General features: G+C 32.9%; 2 protein-coding genes across 4 annotated transcripts in view; both read left to right on the plus strand.

Moving 5' to 3' along the window:
* LOC138713166 (medium-chain specific acyl-CoA dehydrogenase, mitochondrial-like) overlaps positions 1-7,689 on the plus strand; it is a 632,224-nt gene extending 624,535 nt beyond the window's left edge. For all 3 annotated transcript variants that reach the window (XM_069845008.1, XM_069845009.1, XM_069845010.1), the window contains 3 exons: positions 3,001-3,102; positions 4,363-4,533; positions 6,160-7,689. In XM_069845008.1, the coding sequence (XP_069701109.1) occupies positions 3,001-3,102; positions 4,363-4,533; positions 6,160-6,309 (423 nt within the window). In that variant the 3' untranslated portion in view covers positions 6,310-7,689. The remainder of the gene's footprint in view (positions 1-3,000; positions 3,103-4,362; positions 4,534-6,159) is intronic.
* Positions 7,690-15,404: 7,715 nt separating this feature from the next.
* ftz-f1 (ftz transcription factor 1) overlaps positions 15,405-18,993 on the plus strand; it is an 897,129-nt gene continuing 893,540 nt past the window's right edge. The window contains exon 1 of the mRNA XM_069845012.1: positions 15,405-16,564. Coding sequence (XP_069701113.1) covers positions 16,435-16,564 — 130 coding nt within the window. The 5' untranslated portion in view covers positions 15,405-16,434. The remainder of the gene's footprint in view (positions 16,565-18,993) is intronic.

The following is an 18,993-nucleotide window of genomic DNA, read 5'->3' on the forward strand; positions in this document are numbered from 1 at the left end:
AGGAAATAACTGGAAACAAGTAAGGACTTCACTAGTAATCTGAAGGTGGCCAAAATGAAGCCGAAACTAGCTATTAACTAAGATAAATTACCACCATAATTTCAATTAACACAGGAAAGTAGTTTAAGATATAACAAATTTACCAAATCTTCAGTGCTAAAAATGTTAAAAGTGTGTAATTAGGATGTATAAAATGAAATTATATGTTACGTGGATGTTTCAGTAAATATATTTCCCAGGTCTTATAATGTCCAAAATAATTGCCACGTTTATGTATAATTTTTAAGGTTGACTATCCAATTTTTTAGACAAAGATTTTGATTTATGTTGGCGAGGTTGGAAAGTTGTATCTTTTCCATGAAACACTAGCATTTTTTTTATTGTTTCTATACTTTGTTGACTTCTCATTTTTCATTACTTTGTACGATATTTTTATACTCAGTTCTCTGGAAATATGTTCTTTTATTTGGGAACACAATTTTTAGTGAAAATTTACTTTATTATCTATAGTATTTTGCCTTGTTAGTGAAGATACTAGCATTTTTTTTATTGTTTCTATACTTTGTTGGCTTCTCATTTTTCATTACTTTGTACGATATTTTTATACTCAGTTCTCTGGAACTATGTTCTTTCATTTGGGAACACAATTTTTACTGAAAATGTACTTTATTATCTATAGTATTTTGCCTTGTTAGTGAAGACACTAGCATTTTTTTTTATTGTTTCTATACTTTGTTGGCTTCTCTTTTTTCATTACTTTGTACGATATTTTTATACTCAGTTCTCTGGAAATATGTTCTTTTATTTGGGAACACAATTTTTAGTGAAAATTTACTTTATTATCTATAGTATTTTGCCTTGTTAGTGAAGACACTAGCATTTTTTTATTGTTTCTATACTTTGTTGGCTTCTCATTTTTCATTACTTTGTACGATATGTTTATACTCAGTTCTCTGGAACTATGTTCTTTCATTTGGGAACACAATTTTTAATGAAAATGTACTTTATTATCTATAGTATTTTGCCTTGTTAGTGAAGACACTAGCATTTTTTTATTGTTTCTATACTTTGTTGGCTTCTCATTTTTCATTACTTTGTACGATATGTTTATACTCAGTTCTCTGGAACTATGTTCTTTCATTTGGGAACACAATTTTTAATGAAAATGTACTTTATTATCTATAGTATTTTGCCTTGTTAGTGAAGACACTAGCATTTTTTTGTTGTCTCTATACTTTGTTGGCTTCTCATTTTTCATTACTTTGTACGATATTTTTATACTCAGTTCTCTGGAAATATGTTCTTTTATTTGGGAACACAATTTTTAGTGAAAATTTACTTTATTATCTATAGTATTTTGCCTTGTTAGTGAAGATACTAGCATTTTTTTTATTGTTTCTATACTTTGTTGGCTTCTCATTTTTCATTACTTTGTACGATATGTTTATACTCAGTTCTCTGGACCTATGTTCTTTCCTTTGGGAACACAATTTTTACTGAAAATGTACTTTATTATCTATAGTATTTTGCCTTGTTAGTGAAGACACTAGCATTTTTTTTTATTGTTTCTATACTTTGTTGGCTTCTCATTTTTCATTACTTTGTACGATATTTTTATACTCAGTTCTCTGGAAATATGTTCTTTTATTTGGGAACACAATTTTTACTGAAAATTTACTTTATCATCTATAGTATTTTGCCTTGTTAGTGAAGACACTAGCATTTTTTTGTTGTTTCTATACTTTGTTGGCTTCTCATTTTTCATTACTTTGTACGATATTTTTATACTCAGTTCTCTGGAAATATGTTCTTTTATTTGGGAACACAATTTTTACTGAAAATTTACTTTATCATCTATAGTATTTTGCCTTGTTAGTGAAGACACTAGCATTTTTTTGTTGTTTCTATACTTTGTTGGCTTCTCATTTTTCATTACTTTGTACGATATTTTTATACTCAGTTCTCTGGAAATATGTTCTTTTATTTGGGAACACAATTTTTACTGAAAATGTACTTTATTATCTATAGTATTTTGCCTTGTTAGTGAAGACACTAGCATTTTTTTGTTGTTTCTATACTTTGTTGGCTTCTCATTTTTCATTACTTTGTACGATATTTTTATACTCAGTTCTCTGGAAATATGTTCTTTTATTTGGGAACACAATTTTTACTGAAAATTTACTTTATTATCTATAGTATTTTGCTTTGTTAGTGAGTGTATTTAAATATGATTTGAGAGTGTTATTGCTCTCGACATGTCATGTCTCCCATTATTTGTATGAATAATGAGAATAGTAGAAATAAAGGAATTCCGAGTCAAGTGTAAGAGAGAGAATTCTAACCTCGTCACTCGTGTACTAATTCTTTGGAAAAAATATCGTATTTACGTAGGTATATCATTAGTCATGCACTATTTTATGGAATTGATGTTGTAATATAATGTTTTTCAAAAGTAAGAGATAACTTTAGTTGCTCATATTTTCTTTATTTTCTATACAAACTGGCACTGGCATATTGCACAGGAAATGGAGTTTTTTGCACCAGATGTAGTCTTATGTGTCCACCATTTTGTTCTTGTACAAGTAACAGCCTCTCTTCAATGCTGTATACAGCAGATCTGAGTTCGTATTCTGTCAAAATATGTGTGATGGAATCCTTAACTCAACAATTGCCGTAGATTTGCTCAGGAACTCTTTTTCCCACAACCAATAAATAATCTGCTGGGTTAATATCTGGCGATCTTGCAGGCCAAGTTACAGTAAAGTGACTCCTGATAACACGACAACCAGAAAAATCAGAAACAAATTCGTTGCCATAGTGATGCAAACATCCCACTTCTTGTGTAATAAGCCAGTGCCAGAATTTTTAAGATTGTATGGCAATTGAATAAATGTGAGCAATAAATTTACTTCTTACTTTTAAAATATCTTATACTTTTAATCAAGTGAAAACAGAAGCTGCACTAAAAGTGGAGGATATTAATATTCTGGATTTTCACAGGTTGGGTCAGGAGCTTGTGGTATAGCTCAAAGGGCGCTTGATGAGGCAACTAAGTATGCTTTGGAGAGAAAGACTTTTGGTGTACCAATAGCAAACCACCAGGTATAGTCACAATTCTTTCTGTTAAAAATGTTAGATTAGCTTAATTGGCCCTGTGGTGTAGTTGTTATGTAAAGTTTTCTTGGTTTCTGCTAGTTTACAGTGTTCAGTTTCATTTCTGAGGTTCAGACCTCTGTAGACAGTAGAAGAGAAAGCACTGATTCAATATGAAAATCTTATCAGATTACCACGAAACAATTGGCATTCATACAGTCCTCTCTGTAGATTGAAAACTCAAAAAAGTTTCATATCTATGGTTCAAGAATTAAAACAGAAAATCAATATCCTGAATTTAAAAGAAAACTTACAAATTAAACCCTACCCTTTAACTCTATTAAATATAGAATATAATCTAAATTTAACAGAATAAATACTGAAATCAGAAGTAAACACTGAAATAATGAAACAATTGTCTTTAGAGACAATTAATATTAGGTACCCTCCACAAAACTGGCTTAATTTATACACCGCGGATCCTTGATCTCCAGAGAACAAGGTGTCAGTCCAGGTGTTACGTGCTGTCTCTTCTCACTTTATAGAACTCTTGGATTTGGAACAACAAGTTTTGATGGGGAAATCGATGCAATAAGTGAAAGTCGCAGGAATCTTCTATGCCACATCAATAAATTTAAGACTCCAGTTATATTGTCAGACTCCAAAGCAGCTATTCTATCAATAGTCTCTAAACACACACCTTCATCTCAAACAGCAGAAATAACTAAAATGCTCTCTCAATTAATATCACTCAATAAAAGAATTGTATTCCAATGGATACCATCCCATTGTGGAATCCTGGAAAACGAGAATCCGGATGCTTTAGCAAAGAAGGGCAGCACTGCTACTTACAGACCTGTTACTAAATCTACATATTACTCTGTGAAAAGATTTATTAAATCTACATACTTAGACTTCAACAAACAAAATTTGATAACACAATCTCAAGGGAAAAAATGGAACTCTCTGCATCATAATCCACAGTTAATTCCCGATTTACCACGAAAATCGTCTGTAGCTCCATTTAGATTGGCAACAGGCCATGATTGTTTGGCCAAACACCTGCACAGAATTGGAATATATCAGTCCCCTAACTGCCCATTGTGTCAAGAAATGGATTCGGAACACCTCAAAATCTGTGCTTCCATGGCTGACCATGATAATATCTTTGAAAAATATTGGAGTGCAAGAGGTCAAATGACTTTATTGTCAAACGCCTGGCATTAGAAAACAACAACATATTTTCTTTGTTACTGATTGACTTCTTAGGCTGTTTCCCTCATGTTGGCGGACATGGCGATTGGAATAGAGACATCACGTCTTGCTTGGATGCGGGCAGCCTGGGAAATTGACCAAGGGAGAAGAAACACATACTATGCCGCCATTGCCAAGGCATATGCTTCTGATTTTGCTAACAAATGTGCCAGTGATGCAGTGCAGGTGAGTGTATTCATAAGGTTGTGAAGAAATCCTGGACACTGATTGTGTAAAAAGCACATTATCTCTAAGAAATTTAATGTACAGCGACATTGCGATGTATATAATTCCCGTGAATATAAGAACGTTGCAGGAGACAGTAGGACGAAAATGATTGGTGATTATAAAAAACATTTCGAATTGTAATCCAGAATTTTACTAGAATATTGAAAATATAACTAGAAGTTATAATGCTTTGCTTTTGATAATTTTCCAAGTTTTACTGTGGTTATTGTTTATTTGTTTAAATTTCATCTCTCTCCCCAAACATTCATAAATGAATAAATTATATTAATTGTTAATATTATACGAGGCATGTTCTTAAAGTAAGTTCCGTTTTCAATTATAGCCGTCGCATCGCTGCAGTCGTTATTTTGCGCATGCGTGTTTTCTTCTTCAGTCCTCAGACAAGCTGTGCATGCAGTTTCAGAGCTTCAGTCCGTGTGTGTGGTTAGTTGTGATCAGTTGAAATGTTTAAAGTGATCGAGCACCCCGCCGACTGTGAGATGCGGTCTGTTATCCGTTTCTTGAATGCGAGAAACATCAAACCAGCTGACATTCATCGTCAACTTTGTGAGGTGTATGGTGATGATGCCATTAGTGATGGAATGGTCAGGAGATGGGTTAGGAAGTTCAACGAGGGCCGCGTCTCTGTGCATGACGAGCAGCGTACCGGTCGGCCATCTTTGATCAATGGCAATTTGGTGCTTGCTGTCGATGAAAAAATTCATGAGGAGAGGAGGTTCACAATATCTTCGCTTTCCTTGAATTTTCCACAAATGTCGCGGAGTGTTCTCTACAAAATTGCGACAGATCGATTACGATATCGAAAATTGTGCTCACGATGGGTACCCAAGATGCTCACCGAGGAACACAAAACCAAACGAGCTTCCAGTGCATTGAACTTTCTCACAGGCGATGAGTTTCTTGACCATATCGTGACAGGTGACGAGACTTGGGTGTCTCACATGACACCTGAATCAAAGCAGCAGTCCATGGAATGGAGGCACATTGCATCGCCAAGGAAAAAGAAATTCAAACAAACCATGTCCACACGAAAGATCATGTGCACTGTTTTTTGGGACAGAAAAGGAGTCCTACTCATTGAATTCTTGCCTCAGGGTGAAACCATTAATAGAGAAACCTATTGTCAGACCTTGAAGAAGCTCCGTCGCACAATTCAGAACAAGAGACGTGGGATGCTGACCGATGGAATTGTGTTGCTTCATGACAACACTCGGCCACACACAGCTCGTGACACCCAAAATCTCATCTCGAAATTTGGCTGGGAACAAATTGACCATCCCCCCCCTACAGCCCGGATTTGGCTCCGAGTGACTTTCATCTCTTCCTGCACCTCAAGAAGTTCCTCGGTGGTCAACGTTTTAATGGCAACGATGAAGTGAAAACAGCAGTGCGGGAGTGGTTCGCATTACAGGCGGGCGAATTCTTTTTGGAACTTACTTTAAAAACACGCCTCGTATTAAGATAATTAATTGATTATTGATATTATATAAGAGTATTTATAATTTTTATTAAATGTATAATAAGTACGTGTAAAAAAGACACAAATAAAAACTTATGTTTCAGATATTTGGAGCAGCTGGGTTCAGCTCTGAGTATCCTGTAGAGAAGCTCATGAGAGATGTCAAGATCTACCAGATTTTCGAAGGCACAAATCAAATCCAGCGTCTCATTATCTCCAGGGAACTTATTGAGAAAGCAAAACAGAAAGCATAATTCTAATGCATAAGATAGTGAATACTTAATACTCTCACTGTGAATAAGTTTTCGGTGAGAGATGTTTCAGCTGGAAGAGTGAGATAATCTAATATATTTACACATATGATTAAACGTTCTCCTTAGTTCTCAAGTTGGCAGCAAATGGAGGACATGCAAAGCCAAGAGCATTAGCAAACAACAGCAGTTCTCAAGTAGTTATCACGTCAGCTGAGGACGATGGATTTTTTAAGGCAAAAATAATATTTAGCACAGCTTTCATCAGAAGGAAAGTGAAGTTGGTCTTGTGTCATAAGATTATGATATGTAAACTAATTTTGTTTTTTGAGAGAACTCTAAGCAAAATTTACCAGCCGTCTCTTGCCCACTGTGTTTCCTGATTTGTGGAAATATTTCTGCAGGACTGTGAGAGCCATCAGCATAGCTCAGACAGTAGCGTGTGGGTTCGATTCCCGCTAGGGCTAACTACCTGGTTGGGTTTTTTTCCGAGGTTTTCCCCAACTTTTAGGCAAATATAAGGTAACCCGTGTTGAATCCTCGGTCTCATCTCGCCAAATACCATCTCACTATCATCAATTCCTTCGATGCTAAATAACCTAGTAGTTATACAGCGTTGTTAATAAAGGAATAATAATAAAATAAAATGGCTGTGAGACAGTTAGGGATTCTTATTGGTTTTATAACCTGAGATGTATGTATTTATTAACACTACAATTGGGTATACACCCGTTGGCAGTGGTATATAATATACAATAATACCATTACAATTATACAGTAATTACAGCAATAAAAGAAAAATAAAAAAAATAATAAAATAAACCTAAATTTATTTCTAACTATAAATAAATAAATGCAATAAACCTAGGACTATAAATAAAAATTATTCTATAATAACGCCTACAATAAGCAAAAGTAAACCTAATGAATTTCATCTTGCAGCTGCCATTACCTCAGAAATAATTTATCCACACTACCTGAATAACAATGACCAGGGACATCTTTATCGATCGTATCTAAAAATTGTTATCACCCAAGCAGCTATATTTAAGGAAGCAGGTGATTTCTACAAGCACGCACTTGTGAATAACAACAAAGTAGGCCTAAGGCTCTGTCATAAAAAAAAAGACATCCTTCTGAATTAATGAGGGCTGGTGTTTTTGTTGTCTTTAATGTCCACACGATTCATAATAATTTAATGAAATATGCAAAACGTCAACTAAGATTCTCAAGGCAGTACAAAATTCTTTGAAGTGTAATTTAATGAACTAGCTGATCAGTAGATATGTAATTTTTCTCAAAATATGTGCATTTTCAACATGCCTATTGTATTTCAAACATGTCCATCATGCATTGTTTTAATAAAATAACATCTAATTCAGACTTTTAGTATTTTCAAGACAATGTTTTGATATGTTGGTATAGTTTTATTATTATTTTATGTTACACTTTATATTTATTTAAAAGGTAATATTTAATTTTTTGTCTTTCGTCCATGAGACTGAATGTTTGTACCTTCTCATGACCTATTCTGTGCTGTCTCAGTAGTGACCACACGACCAGAGAGGCCCACAATGTGTATCTGTCAAGTGTTGGCCCATAGCTATGTACCCTTCACTACACTACATTGGATTGTAAATCGTGAAAAGAGGTTACACAGAAGAAGAAAGAGAGAAAAAGATATTTCATTTAATTTTAGTTTGCATTTCGAAGTAATTATCAGATTATGAAACTCAAGTTATATACCGGTACTGTACGTGGAATTTTTCATACATGTCTCTGTTCTAGATTATTGTCCGATATTTACACTAAAATCCCTCGTAACTGGCAACCAAATAACTGGAAATACCAAAACAACGGCATTTTTGGCTGATTAAAAAAAAAAGTTTAAATCTGCCACATTGCCACAGTCTGGGTCGTCAGTTTTGCCACATAAATTTTCATATTTTCAGTGAATATTCGAACCTAAAATCAGTGTATTATATTTGTGTTATGTGATGTATTTAGTAAACGAAATCCACACAGTTTCTATGTTTATTTCATTATGTTCGGGCCATCAGTGTTGCCACATTAGGAAGTTCGCACAAATTTTCGTTTTCAGAGAATATTCGAACCTAAAATTACTGTATTATTTGTGTTATGTGATGTGTTTTAATTAAAATCCACACAGGTTTTACGTTTATTTAGTTATGTTCGGGCTGTCAGTGTTGCCACATTAGGAAGTTCGCACAAATTTTCGTTTTCAGAGAATATTCGAACCTAAAATTACTGTATTATTTGTGTTATGTGATGTGTTTTAATTAAAATCCACACAGGTTTTACGTTTATTTAGTTATGTTCGGGCTGTCAGTGTTGCCACATTAGGAAGTTCGCACAAATTTTCGTTTTCAGAGAATATTCGAACCTAAAATTACTGTATTATTTGTGTTATGTGATGTGTTTTAATTAAAATCCACACAGTTTTTACGTTTATTTAGTTATGTTCGGGCTGTCAGTGTTGCCACATTAGGAAGTTCGTACGAATTTTCGTTTTCAGAGAATATTCGAACCCAAAATTAGTGTATTATTTGTGTTATATGATGTATTTAGTAAATGAAATCCACACAGTTTCTATGTTTATTTCATTATGTTTGGGCCGTTAGTGTTGCCACATTAGGAAGTTTGCACGAATTTTTAGTGAATATTCGAACCTAAAATTATTGTATTATTTGTGTTATGTGATGTGTTTTAATTTTAAAATCCACACAAGTTTTACGTTTATTTAGTTATGTTCGGGCCATCAGTGTTACCACATTAGGAAGTTCGCACGAATTTTCGTTTTCAGAGAATATTCGAACTCAAAATTAGTGTATTATTTGTGTTATATGGTGTGTTTAAATAAAGAAAATGTACACAGTTTTTACTTTTATTTAGTTATGTTCGGCCCGTCAGTGTTGCCATATTAAAAAGTTCGCACGAGGTTTAATTTTTAGTGAACATTCGAACCTAGAATTATTAGTGTATAATTTATGTTGTGTGATTTGTTTTAATAATGAAAATCCACACAGTTTTTATGTTTATTCAATTATGAGTAAGTGATAGAGAAATAAGCCTCACATGGCTGCAGTTTCAACATTTGGCATCTTGAAATACGAACTTTTTTTTTTTTTTGTGTATACTGGTATTTATTCAATTATCCGGCAAAATCTCGTATCTGGAACTAGCCAGTCCCTTTGGTACCGGATAAGAGGGATTCTACTATATTTAACTTCGAAATAAAGAATGCCCAAATTCTTACACGTTACAGTTGATAACCATATTGGAAATTCCTGACAGTGGTGGACAATACATGAAACATTTTTGAGCCCTTGAAGTTCATAATGAAATGTCTGCACACTTGTAAGAAGTAAAATCTTACACTTGAGTAGCTTAATATAAAAGACGGACATCTGACCTGAAATTTAGATAGCTGTGGTTTTTTATACAATTTTTCATGCTCTTTCCAGTTATAGTGAAACCATATGCAAACTCTAACACTACATTTATAAAAGTATTTAAAGTAGATGATACTTGATCAAACTTTTTGTTGCGGGTCTAAAAATGCCAACAGTTATGCTTTCTATAATGTAATGTACTTGACTGCTTGTTTTTGTTCTGTAATGCCTTTTCTCGTAAACTGTTGGATTGGTATTATTTGTATACAGATTGTAGAAGTTAATTGACTGATAAATTTATAGCAAGTGAAATTTCAGAATTTTCACAAATGCATAAAAATTACACTTTGTGAATATAGTGAAATCTCAGCGTAATGTACATCAGAAATATTTGCTATTTATACTTTATTTTGAAAAGTATGTTGTAATGGAAAAAGAAAGTTTTATCCAAACAAAATTGTTTTGATGCTACAGTAGTCAATGCAGTGCTATTCCACAACATATCTAAGCTTTCATTTACTGTGTTTACAATCCGTGTAAGATTCAGCAAACACAAGAAACCCACTATGCTTATACAAAACTGCAAATAATATTCATATGACTCAATTTTAAAATTATAACACTAAAAAAGTATGTAAGTTAAAAGAAAAAAGTTACTATATATAATAAATATAAATATGGGACACAGTAAAATCAAGATTTGAAGAAGTTCTTATCTTTAATTAGTTTTTTTTTTTCTCTCAGTAATTCATCTGCTACAAATTGTTCAAATACACTCAATAAAGATGACTTGATCATTCTTGCTAAAGACTGAGACAAAGATCATATGCAAGATGCTACATTTCACTTACAATACTAAGTTTCCAAGCAAATGTTCAGAATAAAACCAGAAACACAGATTACATAAATTCTGCAGCCAACACTAGATGATATAAAGATTCATGGTCTAGTGGTCAGAGCTTCTGGCTATAGTTCATGAGGTCCCGGGTTCGATTCCCGGTTAGAGCACAGGAATTTTTCCTGTCCGTCCATGGTCTGGAATTTAGGTTAAGTTTAGATTTAAGACCTCTCCTGGCACCACATTATCATAATCATGCTATCACATCATCGGGGTAATGTAACTCCGCCTTCCAGGCACCCCAACCTCAGAAGTGGGTTACAACTAAGCCACGGCCAGGAGAGAAGACCAGAAATGTCGAAAAGACAACCTGGTGGCATTGGATAAAAAATTGCCTCTAGATCAAAACTATGGAGACGACAGATGTCCGTCTTCGATATTAAACTACTCACTTATATTAATTGTTGAGTCTTATATCAAATTCTAAGTGAACCAAGAAGATTTTTTTTTTCATTTCATTTATTATATTCCATAGATCTTACATGAGCAATGAAGCTTTAAGATGTAGAACAAGTCAAATTTTTACAATATTACAATTACAATGTGTTTTTTCTTGTCAGAAGTGGTTTTGATAAGTCATTTGTAGGTTTCTTCAACACTTACCTATAAAGTTACAATTTAATAATTGAAATCTCATTACTAAAGTAATGCTTTAACAATAAGGATGGATAAAATTTTACTTCAGTCACTAGTGAATGAAGTAGCAAATTTTAAATTTTATCTAAAATTGGAAATCTCTTTGGTTTCTATGTCAATGTTGGAAAAAATACGGTATGGCAAAAGTGATTCAAGACTTATCTACCAGTGGCAAAGGTAAGGTGTAAATAGTAGGTAGGCTGTAGCTTTTATACAGCAGATGTTTTTCTGCCAGAACTTTTTTGTGACACAGACCCCACAAGAAGATAATGACCACTCATTTTCACCCCAAACAGAATACAGATATAACAATATAACTTGTCTCAGAGCCAGTGTTGCCATACCTACTGATTAAGCAGGAGATTTCCTGTTTTTCCATTGAACCTACTGCTCTACTTCTTTCTTTGTCAAAAGTCCGAATTTCTCCTTCGTTTTTGGCAAGCTGCAGTCACTTAGTTCTATGCTCGGATTTTCAATTTATTACATATTATATTATGTCACCATGTCTTACTTTTGCATCTTATACACAAGTCAAACAATATTTTCATTTGTCCCCCAAACGAGCTAGAAGTAAGAATATTCTTCCAGCTCGTTGTGTCTCCCTGCTCATAACGCGTCGCCATAATGATGCTTAAAGAGCGAGAACACGTGAAACAGTGAGAGAGTGAAGTGTAGGTAATGGTATTTTTGTGTTACATATCGTGCACATTAATCTTTAAAATGAGTGAAAGTGTCCCAGCAAGAAAGGAAAAAGTAAATACTCCTTCCCAGAGTTATAAATCAGAGTGGAAAAATTATGAACAGTTTAAAGGGTAATTATGCAAAAACAGGAAAAGGAATAATTTTTCGTCTGTTATAATCGCAGCTAATGCAGTACTGTCTTTAATATCATCTTTAAAATAAATCTCGTTCGAAAATAGTTTAATATACAAAAAAACTCCTGATTAATATATTTTAATGGGAAACATTGTCAGCAAGACATTACTGTGTGAAAACAAAATTGCATGTCTTACTTACATACGCTGAATAAAGATGACAGTAGTAATATTTAGCAAAATTGTTCCATTTCATTGGTTAGGGACGTACTATATAGTAATAAAACAGTATCATCATTCTTACAGTATACACTGTTTTGTAATTAATATTATAAGAAGAGAAAATTAATGTTTAATTAATTTCCTGTAATCTCCTGTTTTTTTCGATGGTTTTCTCCTGATATTCGTGAATAGGTCGTGGCAACACTGCTCAGAGCACCCTGTTAGCCAAGGATATTTCTTATACCACGAACATTGAAAATATCTATTTTGTATTCCTCTATCCTTCATTTTAATATGTAAATGTGGTGTCGATCTCCTATCTTTGTAAGCAAATTTTGTTTCATATGTCCAACTAAAACGGTTTCTCTTTCAATTCTACAAATAAATAATAATGACCCCAATGTTCTCTCAGTATGAGTCATTTTACACAAAATTAATATGTAACACACGCAGGCATGCACTTTTGATTAAACTAATGCTCAACAACACAGCCCATTCATAGAACACCAATATAGTGCGACTGTGATGGTAAGCTAGCCTCGTTTAGCACGGAGATGTAGTGAATCAATACCCCCTCCAGTTCACGAGTTAAAGTCATAGCCATGCCTTTAGAGCAGTGATGCTCACATTGAATTCACGTCCTTGAAACCATGTTATGCAGACTATTGTCAACACAGCGAGCGGAGTATCTTTCTGTGTGCATGTTTACTTTATAACAGCGTTTCTTTGTTTCAGTGGAAGAATGTCCTGAAATGTGTTCACTCTTGTATATTCAGTTTCCTTTCCGATTTTCTACAATTTGACTGAAATCTGATTCAATGTTTGTGACAGCAATACTAAGTAACGCTCCTAACTTCTTGTCAGATAAACGCAACCTTTCTTTTGATTTAAGCCATAGACCTGGACAAAATAAACATTGGCATTTTTTTTTTTTTTTTTTGGAAAATGCCCAAAGATTAGGATAATGTGTTTTTTCAAGTGCTCTAAAGAAATGCCCTCCGTGTAAATCTCTGTTTTTTTTTTTAATCGTGTAAATCTCTTTCTTTTTCTTTTTTTTTTTTTTAATTCTATCTCACCACACTTATATTAGCTCTTGCTGTAAATTTAAATTAACGCTCCGAACTTCAATCGACATGGAGTTTGCAAATATAAGAACAAACAAACTATCTCACCCTGAAAGTATTCAAATGGATGGTAAACTCTGATTTAAATTTTTCCAAAAAGTTCCAATATTGTTCACTCGTGTGATAAGATACAATATATTATTTAGCGATTTTAACATTAAAAATAGTGAAGTTCTTTTAATAGAACTCAAATACGTAATTAAGTAATAAAAATGTTTCGACAATATATCAAATTTTCTGTGTGTAAGTATTTGTTTTAGGCTCAATCCTCGATTCAGTCTGGAGTTACTGTAATGATATAGACTATGTCCATCTAGAGGGAGCTACACTTACCAATGGTGAAAGATTTATCCATATCGGTGAAGTATTTTCTGAGATTACTTCTTACAAACACACAAATATTCTCTCTTCACATATTAATATTGATAAACATTTATACGCATATATATTACAATGATATCCATACAACAATAGTGTTAATTGAACATAATATTCAGTTTGTTGTGCAAAGCCGTCTTAAATAAACGCAGAGTCATTTGTTTTCACTTCATTGTATTAGTCTGACTGAGAAGGCACTGATATAAAACCATTGTTATTTTAAAACTCATATTTCTCGTTAAATATCAGTCCTATCAAAATTTTGCATAGAATAAAACTTGTCTGAAACATTTTTTTAAAGAAACTTTTGTAATGTAACATTTTTCTAAAAAATCAATAATCGAGATATTTCGATTTATTGACTTCAGGCCCCCCTTATAAACCCTCTTTTAAAAATAGTATTTTGAATGTCATATAGCCTAAATTCTAAGTAATTTATATAGCCTAGGTGCCAATTTTTATAGAAATTGGTTCGGCCAGTATCGCGTGAAAAGGTAATAGACATACAAACAATTTCAAAAATGCGATTTTTGGTCTCAGAAGAGCTAAATATATATTTATACCGATTATTATTTCAAAGGTGAACATTACCAGAAAAATTTAGATTACAGTTTTATTATTAGTATAGATTAACATTATAGAATAGGCTAGTGATTTATTAAACATCAGAGCAAACTATTTTTTTCGTAATTTTTATTAGACCTATATAGAACAAACTGATAAAGCATTTAAATTCCTTATATAAATTAATATTCATCCACGAAATTATTTCTACTCGATTTTGATATTCGTCCTTGTCTATATCTACATTTAAATACCGGTTTCAATTTTTGAAAATAGGAAAAAGTTATTAAAAATGATAATCTCATATAAATAGCTAAATTTATGTAAAATTAAATTCTTATATCTACTTAAACCATGCAATTTATAAGTAAAATCAGATATCTTACGTTTTGGGATTTAATTTATGTCTTTAACTTATAGAAAGTAAAAGAAGAAAATCATTCATCATATGAAAGAACTGAACTAATTTGAAACACGTACTGGTATGAAACATTTATGTATAATCTTTATGACACTGAATTTTATATTTAATTATCCAACGTCCAGTAAAGTTGATTTTGAAGTATACAAAATGCAGCATTTTTAATTACTTTTTATATTAATGTGTTTCATAATCGTCCAATACCAATTATTAACAATACGAAGCCGTGACAATACTCGTGCAATGGTGTAAACAAAAGAAACCTTTAAATAGTGGTTTATGAACTATACCAATGTACTATAAATTTCGTATCCTAAAATACAACGGAGTTTCCTTTCCTCCAATTAAATTTTTATTGTTAAATTTATCATCGCGATACGTCATACTTTTCATGATTCATTTGGATGCAGTGAAGTCATTTCAAATATCGAGGGCGTGGCTGTTTCATAAATAAAATTACGGAATTAATTAATAACAATAATGTTTAAACATTGTGCTTGTAACATGTATTGTAAATTCAGATTTCAATTGATATAACTAGATTTTATTCTATTCTTTAATGCAATTAGGGATAAAGGATATTGAGGAAAAGAAGGAAGAAAATGACGAGTGAGGTTATTGATTTTAATGAAGTTTTCGGTGTTTGATGTTTGCACAATGGCAGTGAATGAAGACAACACACAATTATCGTGAACTCGTATATAAACTTCGCTTCGCGCTCATATAATAAGTTCTTTTCAGTTTAATGTTAAATAAAATGACAATACCCGTTTAAGAAAATGCTTTCAAATGATTTAGGTTATGGTACAGTGTTCAACTAGTGACATTTTTTTCATTTTCTTTCATAGTTAATTAAAAAGCGCATAACATTCAACATAAATTAAGTATAATTATTACAACCATGATCATTGTATGAGTCTTTATAAAAATGAAAATAATATTAAATTGGCAATCCTGTGTGTTATAATATTCGCTTATAAACTGTCTCACACGCTCTCTTGCGATGAAATTAAGCTGATATACGTTTGGGTAGTTTTCATTACTGCCACTAGATGGCAATAGTATATCAAAATGGGATTTAACATTATTAGTCATATAAGCAACTACGTTAATGTAATTTTAGATACAAGTCTGAAATGAAACTGGACGAAATCACAAAGAAAGTTCTTTTACATAGTAATAAAATTACGATGATTTACGTTTCATATATTTGGGAGTATAAGACGCTTACATCCAATGACCTAGTTTTCATAACGAAAGGGATACTGCCTAATTATAAATTCAATTAAAAGGTTTTATAACGTGCTTAAGGTATCGTTAGAAGCATTTCGTTAATCACATAAAAGTCGAAGTCGTTTCTGGTTTTGTTAGTCGTAGTATTAGCGTTAAATATTCTCGTTTTAATACATAAACAAAGCCAATACGTTACTGCATTTGGAACCTGTGACATCATCGCTAGCTTGACTTCGGAGTCATGTCTGAATGCAAAGTGAAGTGAAGTGTCCTACAGACCTACATTTATCCTCCGTTGATTTTTTTAAATATCACGTAACGAAGAAGATTTTAGTGAAACCTTGGGACGAAGGAAAAGTTCAGGGCTTTTAGAAGCTCTGGGACTACAGATCTCTATTCAACATACAGGGATTACGGCCAAAACATGCATGAGGAGGCGAACGGTAGGGCACTGAGCGTTCCTAGCTCCGTTGCCGCTACCACCACACAACCCACGGCTACAGACCACAATCAAGCCGAGCTACAAGTGTCATACTCATCTAGTTCTGCTGCAGGTAATGCCTCACTGCCCAGTCCACTCATTTAACTACACAATTTAGTATGTCACAAGATGCTTAACCCTCAAATGCTTGTGTAGCCAGTCCACAAAGAAACGCAGTTAGTGCAGGCAGCTAGCGTGCACTCTTATTTACCTACGTACATATCGATAGTAAACATGTATTTAATAGTAATCATTTTATCTCGTAGCTAAGACATGTATAATCTTAACGGAATTGGTTTTGTGATAAAATGTGTGTTGTGTACAGCTTGGCTGCTTCTTACACGTGGTTTTTGAGCACCATTATTATGTTGGGAACCTCGTGAATCCGATGGATACCTGATTTTTAACAGGTGCACGCCGCAGCGGTAGTATAAAGCTTTTTATTCCAGCGTGGCTGTGACATAAGGCTTATTTAACACGGCATTTCACGGTGTTAGTGGGTCATTCTAGCGAAAGGAAGAGTCCGCCGCGTTGAGGCAGGCTATGCAGAAAGTGGTTTTCATCGAAAGTAAAATTACAGTACATCCTCTTCTGTTGTTTGCTCTTGTTTGATACCTATCGACGCCGTACACAAACACCAGGAAACCTGCATTTCCACTCTTACTTTAAGCACGTCATGCTCCCACGCTGCTTATGAATTATTTTATTCCTTGCGTACGTTTCAACGACTAGGCTTATTTTAACCTTAATTTATTTTATTTTGCTACGAATGTTATGTGGCATTAATTAGTGAAATTTCTCTTTCCCTTTCCTTGAAATATATTATGGTTTTATCTTACTTCATTTTGTGTAAGATTTAATGAAATACTGCCCCAATCCCCAAAATCAAATCTGCGTTTTATTAAATCTAATCAATTGAAAATTCATTTTGAATATAAATTTTAATTCAGAAATCATTTAATATTTTTCTGTAATCCACGACCTAGGGTTTCAACTGTTTTTTTAGGCCTACAAATTAAACTTTGTTAAAAGCACGCTAGTTGGTAACAGTGAAATAATTAACAAATGAAGAACGAAATCATAATAATGTATATCGTTTTCAGTGCAGTTTCTACTTCCAATACGAATGACTGTGAATGCATTTATTTATAAGGCCTTATTGTAAACATTTGGTCACAGTGACTTCCTTTACAGTTCCGCATAAATATTCATAGCGAACTTAACCTTTATGTTGGACTTCGAAACCTCACGACCATTGTCGGCTGATATAACTCTGGAATTAATTAATACGATCGTTTTTCCTCAGGAACGTATCTTGCTCAATTACAGTAATTAATGTAATGATTACAAGAAAAAACGATTACATGCGTTATGCTACGATAATAGGGGGATGCCAAGGGACCTTGTTCCCACACAAAGCAGAGCGAACAGGTTTCTTTTACCCCTACTGACCGTAACCCCTTGCTCAGTGGTTTGTAGCACCCTCTTCCGCAGGTTGCAACTTCCTGTTCCCTCCCTCCTTACCCCAACTCCCATTCCGTTTGTAGCAAAGCCAGGTCGCATATCCTTATACAGGACTGTATTTGAAATAAAAAAAAATTGCATATACATTTACATCTAGACCCACATACGTAAACCATATCCACTTACAGAGCAGTGTTTGTCCTGTCAGATATCAAAACCTTCTGAAAAGCTTTATTCATTCCTTACAACCAAAATTGCGTCCTCTTATTAAAAATGTTCGTTCATAAGCAGAAAAAGGCCAAAAATGCAACAAAAAGTATGAAATTTTCTAAAAAATGGACAATAAACGACGAAAAATACAAAATAAAAGTAGGTTATATTATATCATGTTGAAGTGAAACGACTTTGTATTGCATTCTACATAATAATAATAATAATAATAATAATAATAATAATAATAATAATAATAATAATAATAATATAATTATTATTATTATTATTATTATTATTATTATTATTATTATTATTTAACCTGGAAGAGTTAAGGCCATACGGCCTTCTCTAACACTCAACCAGGAGTAAAACTGCGTTACAAAAAACACTACAAATTTACAAAGTACACTACAATTTTACACACAAAACTGAATAAGATAATAATAAAATGTAAACAACAAGTAAGTATAAATCAGACATAATATATAACATACAGAAAGAAAGAAAAAAGCATACATAAAATGTGAACAGCAGGTCAAAATAAATGAGACATACAAAGTATAAAAAATTAGACAATTATTGATGATGATGATGATGATAATAATAATAATAATAACAATAAAATAGTGCAGTACAAAGCATACAATGAATACAATATTTTTGAGTACACACCAAGGAAAATTATGATTATATATAGCTCAACTTGTCACATTATAGATATACCATTATCGGAAAATACGAAAACAAAAATATAAAATAAGTTAAATATCACTAGAACATAAAAAAAATGTGAATACGTGGAAACATGCAATACAACACTTGTCA

Source organism: Periplaneta americana, chromosome 14, assembly GCF_040183065.1.
Source record: "Periplaneta americana isolate PAMFEO1 chromosome 14, P.americana_PAMFEO1_priV1, whole genome shotgun sequence".
NCBI classification, from domain to species: Eukaryota; Metazoa; Arthropoda; class Insecta; order Blattodea; family Blattidae; genus Periplaneta; species Periplaneta americana.